General features: G+C 38.9%; 1 protein-coding gene across 3 annotated transcripts in view; it reads left to right on the forward strand.

The window, feature by feature from the left end:
* cpne5b (copine Vb) overlaps positions 1–16,217 on the forward strand; it is a 140,294-nt gene that overhangs the window by 40,430 nt on the left and 83,647 nt on the right. For 2 of the 3 annotated variants that reach the window (XM_076883913.1, XM_076883914.1), the window contains 2 exons: positions 4,091–4,130; positions 7,145–7,221. In XM_076883913.1, coding sequence (XP_076740028.1) covers positions 4,091–4,130; positions 7,145–7,221 — 117 coding nt within the window. Of the gene's footprint in view, positions 1–4,090; positions 4,131–5,019; positions 5,035–7,144; positions 7,222–16,217 lie in introns of all 3 variants that reach the window. The other variant, XM_076883912.1, reaches the window with a different exon arrangement.

Consider the following 16,217-nt stretch of genomic DNA (forward strand, 5'->3'; position numbering starts at 1 on the left):
TGTGCGTAAAAAAGATTTGTGTGTGGACTTAGAAAAAAACCCCCTGCAAGTTACAAGTACGGATTTTTGACCCTATTTTTCTTCCTTTCATCTGATTGGTCAATGTCATGTCAATCACAAATGTAACAATCCAATCAGAGAACAGATGGGTTTGGCTGTCGGAGGGGCGCTGTTTTGAACTGCAGGTCCTTGAAGGGTGATACCGTTTGAAGCTGGAGGATCGCTATATAAATATCCGATAGCAGCTAGGTCCCCTAACTTTCAGTAGCTGTTGAAAGGAAAAAGTTGTGGTATATCAGTGGTTAGAAATAACATTATTACTTTAGGATTAGTTTAACACAAAGTCAGGGCTGACCCAGGACCATTGCTGTGAGTCACAGCGCAGCATAAAAGTCCTTTCACATCGGATGCAGGATACGCTGCTAATGCTAACTGCTAACTAAAAGCAAAGGATCCAGAATTTGTTACGCTGGCTGCTGGGCTCTGTGGGTTTTTGCAGCTGCTCTACCTGTACTAGATGCACCTGCTCCTTGTCTTTTCTATCTCTGACTTTATGTCCTCTACAAGAGTTTGTTTTTTTTGCTAGTTCTTCAAATGTTCAATAAAAACATGTATGCTAATTCATAACGAAGAAAGCTTTGTAATGAAGACTGTCATTTCCAAAACACTGCCCGCCCCCACCCCGCGGTCCGCAGCGCTGTTGAAAAGGCTGTGGAAGTCCCTGTATTAAACACGTAGACCTGTGACATAAAAATCACCAAACTCGGACGACCACAGACTGTTTTCCTTCGTGGTGATGAAGGAAAACGCTGGGTTGGCATGTAAAAGGGCATTTATTCCCTTCAAAGACCTGCAGTTCAAAAAAAGCGCCCCTCGACAGCCAAACCCATCTGTTCTCTGATTGGATTGTTACATTTGTGATTGACATGACATTGACCAATCAGATGAAGGGAAGAAAAATAGGGTCAAAAATCCGTAGTTGTAACTTGCAGGGTTTTTTTTTCTAAGTCCACACACAAATCTTTTTTACGCACACACAAATCTTTTTTACACATACAAATCTTTTTTACGCACACACAAATCTTTTTTACACATACAAATCTTTTTTACGCACACACAAATTCTTTTTACACATACAAATCTTTTTTACGCACACACAAATCTTTTTTACGCACACAAATCTTTTTTACACATACAAATCTTTTTTACGCACACACAAATTCTTTTTACACATACAAATCTTTTTTACGCACACAAATCTTTTTTACACATACAAATCTTTTTTACAAGTACAAAATATTTATGACCACATTTTGAGCCCATAAAGTAGCGAGTAACTGTTTGAAATGTCCGATTTATTTTATAAATAAATGCTATCAGACAAACAAAAATAAATAAATATACAAATTTTAGTATTTTCAAAAGGAATATATGTAAAAAGATCAATAAATTTTTTTTCCAGATTTCAGTTTTTCACAACATAAAGCTTTTTTCACCAATACCTACAGTAAATAATATAAATATATAAACAGTGCAAACAATTTCCAGTGACAAGATATGCTGTAAACTTTATATTAATTTTTGCTCCAAATGGCACAGCAGCCTCAGAGAAAACATTAGAACGAGGTATCTTCATCATATGTACATACAAGGCAGCTCAGTTTACCATAAGTTGTATGGGTGTGCATCTATTTCTGCATATTTAGCAAAAATGTGCCATTTCTTCACTTAGTGAGGTGATGGTTAAGCTTCAGCAGCAGTTTGCTCTCAAGGTTCTTGCTGTGAAGCTGTCATTGTTTAGCAGCGAACAGGAGTCCTGCATGACTGAGAAGTCCTTCACAAGCTCCAGATGCATGAAGGGCTGTATTGATTTTGATCGACAGCTTCTTGATGTTAGGAACGCCATGCAATAGATCCACACCTCCAGTGAATGGACATGAAAGGTACCTCTCCAGCCCTGCTTCTGGCTTTCCTGACCCCATGGATCCATCATCTTAGTCGGTTAGGCTGCTGTTTGCCCTGGCCTCATCCAGCTCTGTGTCGAGGTGGTGTCTGATGAAGTTGAGACCCGTGAAAGGTGTATGGTTTTCAAAAGAATTGGGTCTGGTCATTATAGTGCAGTATACACTGCCAAGCTGCAGATGTTTGGCAAGAAGATTTGATCACACTGGAGATGTTTTTTACTAACTCTTGTAGAAAAACAAAATCCTGTCATTCATATCCCGCACAAACAGTTTGCAATGAATTCTAGATTAAGTTTAAAATAAGAATGTGTGCAAGGCCAATAGATCCTCCTGTTTGGCTGTTACTCTGGGAAAAGACGAGAAAGACATTGATGGAAGCCGTGACGGGAGCTGCGATGTGGCCTATATAATATTTATATTGTACGAACGTGATAATTCTGTATATTGTAATAATGTGATATTATATTGTTCAAACGTGAAAGGTATATTGTACTAACATGATAGTATATTGTTCTAACAATAGTATATTGTTAGAACAATATACTATTCTATTTTTCTTTTGGCTGGGTGGCAGCTCTACGCTTCCGTACGACGCTACCGTATCCGAGGCTTTTCAGTGTGGCCTCACAAAATTGTGACGACTACAACAACCATGAAAAGAGTTGGATGGACATTGCTGCTCAATTGCAGCTGTCTGGTCAATGTTTTCCATTAGTAATTTAGCAAAGTTGATGGTGGTGGTGGTGGTGTGTGAGTGAGTGAAAGACAGAGAGAGGGAGAGCGAGAGACAGATTTTGTATGATAAGCTTCATGTTATGGACGCACAGTTTGAGCACTCAAGTCGCATCAGAGCATCAGGCCGTATAGTGTGAGACCCTGCATCGTGACCTTTGAACTTCTAACCCCTGCGATTCAATTGTACAGTTTGAGCAGGAGCTGAATAATGCGACTGGAAAAAAATCGCACAGTGTTTGCCCAGCTTAATGCAGACTGTTTAAACTAAACAAGCTGTTGTTTCACATAATAAATTCTGCCAGCCGCAGTATTGCCTTCTGTTTTAACAGTTAAAGCAGTAGAGACGAGCTGTTTGCATGTGCGTTGAACTCCAGCGTCATTAACGAGGCTAGCTGTTAGCTTATAGCTCACGCTAGCTAACCAGCGAGCAGTTAAAAAGACAGCTGAAGCTGTACAAAACACCCACAAACTTGTCTCACTACAACGTAGCGCCGAAAATATGACTCGCAGCTTGAGCTCGACACAGCTGCTGTAACATAAGGCTGGCATCCAGCTAACCACAGCTAAGAAGATATTTAGAGAAAACTTACCGTTTCCTCAGGTTACACGAGCTGAGTTTTTTCACGCTGAAAAGTTAGTTTGTTTTGGCTCTCACTGAAGACACTGACACTGAAGACATAGCTGTTCTTTTGTACTGCTTTTAAGCGAAACGTTCTTTGTATATGAGGCCAAGGGTGTTCATCCTCTTCAGCTCTAGCGTAGACGGCTCCGCTATGTTTTCATGTTTCTTCTTTCGTGTGTCCGCTACTTTGAAACGTTTGGGCCGCACTGCCCGCCACAGTTTCAAACTGGTCATGTGACTGCATGGCCACATCTCATTGGTAAAAAAGTTACCGGAAACTCCACTGGCAGCATGTTATCTAATGTGTTAAACTAATTATTTTTTAAAAAGTAACGAGTTGAATTTTGCAAATGTAGCGGAGTAAAAGTCCCGTTTCTTCTTCACAAATGTACTCAAGTAAAAGTAAAAAGTATTGTGCAAAAAAGGTACTTTAAAAGTACATTTTTTTCAAAAACGTACTCAAGTAAATGTAACGGAGTAAATGTAACTCGTTACTACCCACCTCTGCTCACCTCACTAAACACTGCAGTTTTCAGTGCAGCACATTTAAGTGTCACCTTATATTGTTTTCTTTTAGCTCTTTCCCTGTGCTTTATTTCTTTATAATCCATGCACTGCACCAATTATAATGACTATCTCCTGCTTCCTTCCGTTTCTTCAACTTGATAAACAAAAAGATACAAAGATTTTTGTTCGAAAACCTTCCTGCAATGTCACATCGGTCAAATGTATAAAGTAAGGCTTTTGTTTTCATTTTGCTTCCTTTCAGGTATGATGTTGACTCCAAAAGCCCCGACCTGTCCAAACACGTGAGTACTCACAGCTATTTTAAACCTTGAACCACAGATAAATGGAGATCAGTCTTGGGTAAAATCTGAATTATTGGCTTGAATTGCTGTGGAGAAAATTCCTCCATGTAAACATTTAAATATGGTGTTTGACAAAATGGAAGATAGTAAAAATTCCTTTTATCAGTGGTCTAATGTTGCTTGTTTTAATTAGTTTGTCGCCTGCTGCATGTTTTTAGGGTGGAATAAAGCAAACCCCATCTATTGCCTGATCACATAAGTATCCAAATACAGAGTTTTTATTTGTTCTCTTTTATTCACAGTGCTATTGTTTTTAGATATGCAGTCATATACTGTACTTATATTTCGTATGTAAATGTACAGTTTAAATGTCTACTTGATCAGCAACTGGTTCTTTCATCGTCTTTTTTTATTGGTTTTACTGGCACTGTAGTAATGGATAGTATGTAACACCATAATATACGTTCATGTAGAAAAAAGGATTACGTAATGCTTTTAACCATTAGTTTCCATTTAAAGCAATGCATCACATTATTTTTGTTCTTAATCATTTCTGGGGGGGAAAAACACATTTTTTTTACTCATGACCGGAAACTATGGTGACAGAAAAGCATTGAAAATGTCAAAATAATCAGCGCGGGTGATTATTTGGTGTATTTGGATAAGTGAGGTTTGCGTTTTTCCATCACTTGCTTTAACTGTTCCTCTGTTGGGGTTTGGATTTTACTTTTGTGGCACAGCATGTTGTCGTCTTTCGGGTCCCACTTCCCCATTTTGAACAGTGCCAGGAGTGCTAGGTATTTGATATGGTGTTGTGTGCTGGTATATGATGTGCTCTGTTGTTATTGTTGTTGTTGTTGTTGCTGCTGCCGCCCAACTTTTCTGGAAGCCCGCAGAACTCAACGTAGGTCCCAACATCTCTCTCACTTCTAACACTGCATGGCTGCTGTTTCACATGAATGAGCCGTCTCTCAGGAGAAAAGAAGGCGCCACTGATCACAATAAAAACAACTGAGAGCCAAGTCAAGCCATTTGCACAGCTCTTGTTACTGGCCACAGTAATTTCAGTGGAAGTATGTAGTTTTTGTGCCTTTCGAATGTTTTATTCAACGCCATCGAGATGATCAGGTTTCCAGGCTCTTATGGGCTGCATTGAGTGGAATTAATTGGCTCAAAAAAAACCTAGAGACTCATTGAAATCAATCACTCTATAGCCCAATAAATTATTTAACGATCCCAGTCTGTCGAGGTCAATATTAAGGACTTTTGCCCCACATCCTGCCTCTGATAAGTTCAGGAAAGACTATGCTGAAAAATACACAATGAGATTCTTTGCAGAAAAACTTGGGAGTCTGATGAAGTAGATCAGTGCCGGCTGACACTGAGAGACTTCGTCCACAGACATGATGAGCTAGAGTCATAACTGTGTTCAATCATGTTTCTGGCCATTACACACGGGTCACTGAATGCCTCCTTCTTATCCCATCATGTGTAATACCTCACGGTTCATTAAATGAGTGGTTTACATCAGGTTGGTTGGAGCATATTCTGAGTGGGTTACAATAATTTCTGATGACGGGTTAAATTCAAATACTTTGAAATATGTCTCTACTTTGTTTTGAAGTTGAGGGACTCAAAGTACAGGTAGGCTCTTTTAATAGTATTCTCCTTCAGCTCAGATTATTATTATTATCCATCGAGTCTTCCCCTTTGTTTTACAATTTGTATTAAGATTTTGGTTATGTGGTTACCCAGCAAATATGGTTGAAACCCTGACGTTATCTGGGGCGATCGTGACTCAAGAGTTGGGAGTTCGCCTTGTAATTGGAAGGTTGCCGGTTCGAGCCCGGCTCGGACAGTCTCGTCGTTGTGTCCTTGGGCAAGACACTTCACCCGTTGCCTACTGGTGGTGGTCAGAGGGCCCAGTGGTGCCAGTGTCCGGCAGCCTGGCCTCTGTCAGTGCGCCCCAGGGTGGCTGTGGCTACAATGTAGCTTGCCATCACCAGTGTGTGAATGGGTGTGTGGATGATTGGTTGTGTAAAGTGCTTTGGGGTCCTTAGGGACTAGAAAAGCGCTATACAAATACAGGCCATTTACAGGCCATTTATCTCTGTGGTTAGAAGTGGAAACAGTATCACAGCAAAAACTGAACTGTAGAACTGTTGATGTTTTTTCTATGTTGGACAGAGGTCTGGTCAGATGAGCTCTTACAAAGTGAGAAATGTAGAATCAATTATCGCAAAGAAGCAATTAATATGGTTAGTTCACGGCTTTGAAACAACCACACAATGGATTCTCCATGTACTCGTGCTAGTTTTATTGGATCTGTTGAGATGTGCTTTTTTAAAAACGTTTTGTCTTTTGCTGTGTAACCACGTTATACTGTTATCTCACGTCTGTTGACAGGTGGGATGGATGGAAAAAATTCACGGTGCTGTTAAGTTGCCTATGTGTGAAACAGACCTGATTTTAGTGGAAAACATTTTGACCATTGCATTAACCCAGTATGCAATCATGCATACGTAGCCTACTGGATTACTTGGGTTCAGTTCTATAAACCAGCTTCACACCAGCAATGGACATGATAACACAACGTCACATCATTTAGCACATCACAGTAATATCACCTTTTATGAAACGCATCGTATCAGTTGTATTTTAAGTGTAGCAAATACAGTACTTCTCGTGATGATCACTTTCATCACTTCTCCAAGGTTTTTTTTTTCCTTTTTAGCAGAAGATGTTCCCACTAAAAATGAAATAGTTTGCTGATGTAAACTGTGTATGGACGGCCAAATGTTAACTTTGACCTTGCGAATGAGCATGAGTGAACAAACTTCAGTGAATTTATCAAATTCTTGAATTTGCATGAACGATCCAGTGGTACGAGATCTGGTGGAACATCCTGAGGTTAATCTGACTTGATCTGTAGACTTTCTGTTTCACGTCTACAATCCCGCCCTTCTTTTTTTCCTTTCATCTTCTATTTTTCTTCCTTCCTTTCTTCCCTGCAGGACTTTTTGGGTCAGATGTTCTGTACTCTTGGCGAGATTGTTGGATCGCCAGCCAGTCGACTGGAGAAACCACTGGGGTGAGTAGGAGTTCAAGCCAATTTTCGCAAAGGCAAAATGCCCCCTGACTCCAAATGTGATTGAGGAACACTAGACAGTGCTAAGAGGGGAGAAAGGGCAGAAAAAATGACTTTGACACAAATGCAATTACTTATCTCAGTTCCGAGTTTGGGTCAATAACGCTCTTTCGGGAGCTTCATACCTGCATATCTGGTTTAGGCATCTTCACAGGTATGAACATAACATTTAAATAACAACATACAGACTAGATCCAGCTTGGCATTTCTGATGCTTTTCTAAGAAAGTGATTGCAGAAAATCACATAAATGGGTTCTTACAAAATGTGTCCATTAGACGAACTTGGATGTCAGTTGACTGCCAGCACATGGCACTGTAGCATGTTGCAATAATAAATAGTTTGTCTGGTACTGACTGAAAATAAGATGAATTCATTGATGTAAGTTTTGTCTCCTTTAAAAAATGCTAGTGAAGCATTAGCTTGCGTGTTTCTCAGAAGCTTTACATCAGCTGCGAGGAGATTATTAAAGTACAAAGTTATAAAGGACTGAGAGATGTGTATAAATAGACTAGAGGAGGTGCTAATTTAGTAGAAAAGACACTGACTTAGGGCCAGAAAGAACGTGAGGTAAAAAGAGAAATCACAAGAGGGGGCGGATGATGGGAAAAAAGGCAAAGACACAGGGGCGGTTTAGAAGGAGACGTTGGTAAAGACACAAACCAGACAAGAAAGGAGAGTGTGTGTGAGTGTGCCGGTGGTATCTGGTGGGGTGGAAGAGGTGGGTGGGGGCCAACACCCACATCCTACAGATGTTATCCACTGATAATTATTGTCATTAAAGAAAAGGGAATCGAGTAGAGCAAAATTACCTAAATTACTGCTCATCTCCTCAGCTTGTGCTCTCACACTAGCCGAGGAAAATGTAGTGTTAATGGGGTATCCTGTTATCTGTCTTTCTATATCTATCAACCATCATCATCACCAGTCTGCCGGGCTATTGTGCATTCAGGCAAAGTTGTTCAAATGCTGCTTTCAGTACAATGTGCTGGTTCTTACGTCTGAATGTGTTACCCTGGAGAGCATTAAGACAGAACATCTGAATACCGATTAGTGATGGGTCGTTCGCGAACGAAAAGGCTCTTAGAGCCGGCTCTTTGACGTGAACGACGCGAGCCGGCTCCTTATCGTGAGCCGTCACGTGGGTTTTTTCCTTTTTCTTTTTCTCAGCCTCTCTCTCGCACTTTTTTTCCGCTTCACTCTGCACGCGAGCCTTGTGCTTTACGCTGGGCAGAGGGGGGGGAGGGGCGGTAGTTACACTCAGTAGCACAGGAACAGAGAGAGAGAAAGAGAGGCAGGGACAACAACATTAGAAAGGTATAGTAATCATCCACAACTATTTTCGGTTGCAGATGATAAAGGATTCAGAAAGTTTATTCATGCAGGTCCATATGACAGAGAATGTGCATCTTCTGTTTGTTTTCATATTATAATTTATATTTAATTGTGTTGTGGTTTGCAGTGTTTTGTGTTCTTTTCACTTTAAATTTGTAAAAGGAAAAAGCTGAAAATTTAAATAGTTAAAACTTGAAATGTGAATAGTTGATTTTTGTATTATATGATTTATTTATTACATTTTATGTGGAGTGAATAAATAAAAGTATATTTACGGTGGCCCCTAGAGACAAAGCACATACAAACTTCAAATCACGTACGAACTCTGAAGCATGTACAAACTCCAAAACACGTAAAAACACGTACAAACTCCAAAACACGTACAAACTCCGAAGCACGTAAAAACTCAGAAGCATATAAAAACTCAGAAGCACATAAAAACTCAAAACACGTACAAAAGACAACAGAAGTGCTCCAGGATGCTGGGCACAGTGTTGAGCCTTTGTTATCTTGTGGCTACACAAGCCAGCAAGTACCAACGACCGGATTTGGTGTGTGATAGTAACAGGTAGATGAACTTTTTTTTAAATTATTTGAATATATATGAGTGCCTGTGTATAAATACACAAACAATACACACATGCTTTCAATTGTGTAATTTAAGTGATCTAGTAGCTCTGCTTTGGAAGTTCAGTTCATGCTAGAAATGTGTTTTGGAGTTTGTACGTGTTTTGTCTCTAGGGGCCACCGCATATATTTATATATAAACATATATAAATAAAACCACTTTTTTTTACGTTAGTAATTCCTTTTGTGCATAATTTTATATTATTGTTAATAATAAATTAATTAAAGCAACAAAACAACCTGAAGAGCCGGTTCGGAGCCGAAAGAGCCGGCTCTTTCTAGTGAGCCGAACCGAAAGAGCCGGATCTCTAAAAAGAGCCGGAAATCCCATCACTAATACCGATATTTAACTGGTAAATATAAAAAATGATTACCATGTTCCTGCACTGGCGAACCTGACATGACTTTCACTTTCACTTAAAAAACAAACAAACAAAAAATTAAATCTTTGTAAGCTGATTTTTAAATTAGTGTTTTAGGGGTTTTGAACCGATTTATTATTTATTATTCATTAAGTTGTTAGATTGTGTCCATCATAATCATCGAATTACTTTTATTTCTACTTGTGTTTTCTACCAGACTTTGCGTTTGCAGTTATCTGCTGTAACATTAAAACTACCTGCCCAGCGCTTTGTAGGTCACCCATGAAAGCATGTAGAACAGTAAAGACATGCCTTGAGATATTTATGATGATTTCAATGAAGTAAAAATTTAAAGAGAACCCAGTGCAGGCTCGTCTAAAATCCCTGCTTGTGTAGATCTTTGTATCAAACAAATGCTGACCAGTAAAAACAGATTCAGGAACAGATGGTTTGTGCTGACATGTTTAAAAGAACAAAGATTGTTAGAAATGTGCTGTCATTAAAAAAAAAAAGGTCTGCAACAAGTGTTTCTTTTTCTGGTATTTCGCCTCTTTTTCTGGTAATGTGACAAACTGTTGTTCAAATGCAGGAACACATGTGGACATACAAATCACCAGGCTGGTATACTTTAGTGCAAAGATTTCCATACAGGTCTTATTTAAGAGTAATATCTATGTTTTACAATCCAAGTCTCTGTCTCTGTTCTCTTCATGACATCCATTATTAAATAAAATGCCCGTCAATGCCAATATTTCTACCAGCAACATAGGGGACGTGCTGTTGATAGACAGACTTGTCACACACAGCTGTGGCTACAACTGTAGCTTGCCTCCACCAGTGTGTGAATGTGAGAGTGAATGAATAGTGGAATTGTAAAGTGCTTTGGGTGCCTAGAAAAGCGCTATATAAATGCAATCCATTATAATTTGTGCAGTGAACTTTACACTGAATGTCTTGTGTCTTTAATACATAATACGAAAGAGGGCTCGGTTGTGTCGGCACACCTGTGATGATAAAAGTTGCAAAACTGTTACCAAACCATTTCCGACTGTGTGTTTATGCGTTCTCTCTATCTTTGGTTCACATTTTCCACTGAAGTTGCCGGCTCATGGGGGGGCTTTAGCAAATATAATTTGCCCTGAAAGTCTATATTGAGAGCATAGAGATTACTAATGTTATTAGAAATTTAATATCGAGCCATGTCTATCTGTAGTGGGAATATGTATGGCATGTTTAGAAAAGGAAATGGAGTATTTGCCAAACCATTCATTTTTACTTTGAGACATTCTGCAGCTGCGAGATAAAGGAAGTGCTCGCCAAATTTCATTTTTACGACAGCCTTTAATCTTTCTTTAAAGGCTGCAAAATAAAAGCTCCGCTGGAAACCAAAACAAAAATAATTACATCAACCTTTCACCATTCATGGCGTATGTAGGGCAAGCCTGTTTTTAACATGGTGAAAGCCGGCATACCAGTGTAACTCTGGGATAGTACATGAGGAGTTTGTTCTGGCTTGTAATGACTGATCACTGGTTTCTGGCTGACTCTGATTCAGATTTTGGGATCACTTTAATTCAGTGCTCTTACTTAGTCAATATGCAGTAAACAATACCCTTAAATGCCATTCCCGTGAGATATTAAACACCTGTATGATTATGTGCAGGACACAAAGGTTAGCTTATACAAAGGATTTAAAGTGATTAGCAACTTTTCACTGCAAGTTATAGATAACAGGCTGAGTTGCTGCTTCTTTTAATAGCTTCCATGGGGTTGAGTTTGTAATGTGGAGGAACAGTAAAAACACAGAGTTTAAATGAGCATGTACATATACACATTCACACACAAAGTGTTGCATTTCCCTGGCAGATATACTCGCGACTGAAATTTGGTTTCATGTTTCTGTTGAGTAATGAAGAGTGATTCATATTTCATTGCTTGAAAAATGTCCAAACATTTGGAAAAACATTTGGGAAAAAAAATCAGGGAATGTTTTAGAATATTGCTTTTGTTTTTCATGTTTCAGTACGCTGTTTCGCTTTTCACCTGCAAATGCAAAGTATCTAATATGGTGTAAGTCGGAGAAGTAAATCTCTATACATATCTACTTCTATGTGTTTGTGTCACATATGTACATAAATCTGCTTCTTTATAAATTCTGCAATACCATAAAGTACAAATAAGATCACATTAAAATGCATAACTTAATTTTAGTCCTTTCTTTCAGCCTCTAAACGTATACTGTCCTTCATATGCAAATGTGTGCACAGACTTGAAAACACATGAAAAAACAGGCATGTTTTATTTATTTATTTCATAGATCCTGAGCATAAATGGCACACAAATTAATAAGTGTATTTTATTCTTGTCCCCTGTCTTGTGCTCTCTTTTCTCTGGCTAATTGTAATGGCTTTAATCTTCCTGAAATTAGTGCTTATTTAATTAGGCAGCAGCCATTGTGATTTTCATTATATTAAAAAAAGAGAATAGAAAAAAAGCTCCTGATGGCAGAGAGAGCGAGAGCGAGAGAGACAGCGACACGCACACACACAGAGGGAAGGAAAAATTAATGACCAGTGACAGAGGGACAGAAACACAGACGCTGATGAAAACACTCAAAACAACCTATAATTGCTTGTCTGATTCTACACAACACGAGTCGCTGTCTTAGAAAAAAGTGAGAAAGGCAGAGGGAGGTAGATAATATTCACTCAATATGTTTAGGATGATGCTTTCATTACACATGTTCTTCTTTCTGTAAAATCTACCCATGAGACTATCTATCCATCAACCCATTATAAATGCAGACCTGTATTTAACAGATGCTAAAGATGTCAAAATCCCTTCACAGCTCCACTCTGTTCTCAGGGGTATTGGTGTCAGCAGAGGCCTCCACTTTAATTGATTTTGCTGCTACTTGTTTGTAAGAGACTTTGTATTCAGGTGTCACGGTCTTGAGCAGGATGAATTTTATTGTAAGACACCGAGTAATTAGCACTGCTAGTAATTAATTCATCAGCTTGTGTGGCCTCAAAGCCTCTTGTCAGGTGCTGTTTAGTGCACTGTGTGATTTGCACATTCCCTTTGAATGTGAATTGTGTCACTGTCCAAATACTGTGCTTCACCTGTTACATAATACTCAATACATCCTATTTGAATCACTAGACTTCAGCTAAAAACACGACTAACTAAAAAGTTGTGTTGAAATGACAAAAGACTGGCAACACACACGGCCAACAGTGTGGCTAAAAACCGGCCACGTACCTAGTATGCCATATAAATTACTTTTGATTTAAAGTTTGCAGATTGCTGTTTCAAACTATACATTTACATATAACATTTGTACAAATATATTTTCACCATCTCTCTCCGAACTCATTTCCATCTCACGCTCACTTCAAGCATGAACTGTTTCAGGGTTTTAACTCATGGAAACATGGATAAACATGCTTGTTTATTCCCGATATTGTTGCAGTTACCTATTGCCAGCAGATTAGACAAGTGACCATGCTGTGTCTTTAGCTGACAACGAGCCAGCTAAATAACAATGGCTGGTTATACGCTAACGTTATGTGAGCTAATGTTAGCCTTGAGTGTTCTAAAACTCAGACTCTCTCTGCTAAGTGTCCTACAATATTAGAGCTGTTTCAAAGAAAGCTTCACTAATGCTGGCTAACAACAGCTAACAGCTGAAAAAATAACAGCTAACAACGATGGAAAAATGAGCTTCACTTACTCATCAATTTGATTCAGACTCCTTTAACAAAGTTCTACAGTCTTCTCCAGAGCAAACAGATATGGACACCCAGCTGAGGTAAATGAAGGACTGACAGCCTACACTCAGTATATATGGTGGGCAGAGCTGTTTGTCCTACAGCGGCCATCATAGCTAGGATCATTCACTTGAATCGGGAGGTGTAAGAAAAGGGAACTGACTAGAATCCAGTGACCTCCGGCAGTGATATTTTGCACACTGTGCTTTTAATTTGACAGTCAGAGTCATGCTAGCTGTTTCCACTGCAATGTAGTGCAGATGGGTGAGAAATTAAAGGCCAAACCAACATGAAGTGCTTTAGTAAGCAGCTTGTGTGATGCCTGGCATTGATTTTCTAAGATTGAACTCTCATGGTGCGACCAAAAAAAAATTTCATCTGGTGCTTTGATAATAGCCTGCTGCTGGTGGGTGCCATCCATAGAGTCTGTCTAAAATCTCCCAGAGGTGTTAAACTGAAACTTGATTGTGAAGGTCATGCATATGACTGAAATCAGTTTCATGCTCAGTGACTGCTCATGCAAAATGGTAGGAACAGATGAAAATGCATAAATATAGGACACATTTAATTGTGGGATAAAGAAGATTTGCAGTGAACATATTCACTAAGGAGAAAAGTAAAACCCAAACCATGACTGCAAAATCCCTCACACAGCCTAGGGATTTGGAGTTTTCCCTTAAACTGCAGAATTAAATTGGTCACTAACTGTGTCTTTGTCACAAGTTGCGAGCCATGTTGTCATCTTTTTTGTCATCCGTCACGTGTCACTGATTGATGCTACAGACATATGGCTCTCAGTTTTGTGCTAGACTTTAGATAAACCTGTTCTTGCTTACCTGAAGCAACTATACTGGGTAAGAATGGATGTCAGCATCATTTGGAATACAGGTTTATAAGCCGGTAGTGTCATAATATGTAAATCAGACGAGTCTTTTGTTTCCACTCTGATTTCATCTCAACTGAAAGCGACACAGATTTAATAAAAGTGCTTCAAACAAACCTTAAAAGCAACCTTTTAAAAGATTTATAAGGACCCAAACTATTGCACTCAGTGTTATTAAATGAAGTAGCTCTGGTACTTAAGTCCAGCTAAGTAGCCTGTCTGTGGGCTCTAAACAACAACCGAGGGGAATCAGTTTCCTTAGAAACATCAGCCAGCCCTTGTCATTCACTCAGCAGGTGTAGTGTGAGGCAGTCGTGATTACCAGCCAACAAGTTCATTAGTCTTTAGCGTGACTGAAAAATACACTCTTGAGCTCATAGTTTCAGAGCCCTTCTTTAAACAAATGGCTAAATTAGCAGATCGCTTAATGGAAACTGTTGCTGAGACTACGTTTGGCCTTCTGTGCTATGTCAAATTATGTGGACATTTTTATCAAACCTGACCTGTCACGGTATAATGTCTGTACTGTGTTACGATGATATTGTGCTTATTTACAGGGTTATGTGTTTCTGACACGTGACTCCAGCATTTTCTAAAATGTTAATGAAAATAATTCATTGTGTACATGTGGATGTGTGATAGAGAGAAAGGAACAGAGAAGAGCAGAGCTCTGCCGCCAAACAAGACATTTGTTTCATCTGAACATCAAAGGTCCTCGGCTCTTTCATGATTGCTTCAGATTGTATGCCGCTCTCTTGCCATTGGCCTCAAATGCATAAAAACTGAATGGCACATATGGCACATAATTCAAAATGAGTGTCCTCTTTATAATAATGACATTGATATATTTATATATTGAACATTATGTGTAGTAGTGTCCGTGCCTAGAGAGGTTGCTGTTGAAAGGCTCTCGTGTGTCTCAGAGACGGAGAAAAACAAAACCATTTCTTGCTGTTAGAGTAAACACCACTTACCTCACTACGAGAGGGAGATGTGAGCTATCATATTACCATACAAAGCATGACTTTAGTTTTCCAAACATACCACAAGACACATTCAGCAGGTAAAGGATATTTATCCAGTGAAATATTTCAACGTTTTCTAGACAAAGATTTATTATTATCATGTATTATTTTCAGGCAGCATATTGCAGTGGCATTGGTCATCCCTTGGCTTTTCTCTTTGAGCCACTGTGAAGCTGACATTTGTATTTTTGTGTGCAAAACCCCATCATGTCTTGGATGGATTACTATGACATTTGGTAAAGACGTGTATGACTTTGGAGTTCCTTCACTTTAACTCTGGCGCAATCATCGGGTCAGGATTTTAATTTGTCTCATACTTTGGGTTATTACCAAATACCTGCAAAACTAATTACTTTTAAATCAGCCTACCTTGTGTTTAGAGCTATTTAGGAAATGTCAGCGTACAAGTAAAGCTGAACTAAGACGAGCACGCCCGGGTGCCTGTGGACTCTTGTGTTATTTAACAGCTGGATTTTCCAAGTCTGGAAAACCTAAATGGCAAAGATTGATGATTTTCTACCAATTCTTCATATAACCATAATTATCTTTTAAACAACAGTAAACATACAGGATTTAAAGACCTTAAAAGGGTTCTGCCATGATTAGAAAAACACTAGATTGCTCATATTTCTTTTTCTTCTCAGCTGTCTAAGCCCATTTTAAAAACACCGACTAAAAGAAAATAAAAACCACCACTCAGTATGCAACCAAACACAGAAGAAACATCAGGATAGGAGAAGATAATTAAAGATAAAAGGTAAAAGATGCATTACATCACATGAGGAAAGACATAACAAATCCATACAACAAATCTTCTCATACCAAGCATAACCACCAACCGCAAAACCCAGAGTTGACCTTCTTATTAGTGAACAAAGGTATGAATGGAATGATTAGGCTGAGTGCTTCAAATACAGACAATACGGTGTTTTTTATTT

This window comes from Maylandia zebra, linkage group LG5 (assembly GCF_041146795.1).
Source record: "Maylandia zebra isolate NMK-2024a linkage group LG5, Mzebra_GT3a, whole genome shotgun sequence".
Classification (NCBI taxonomy): Eukaryota; Metazoa; Chordata; class Actinopteri; order Cichliformes; family Cichlidae; genus Maylandia; species Maylandia zebra.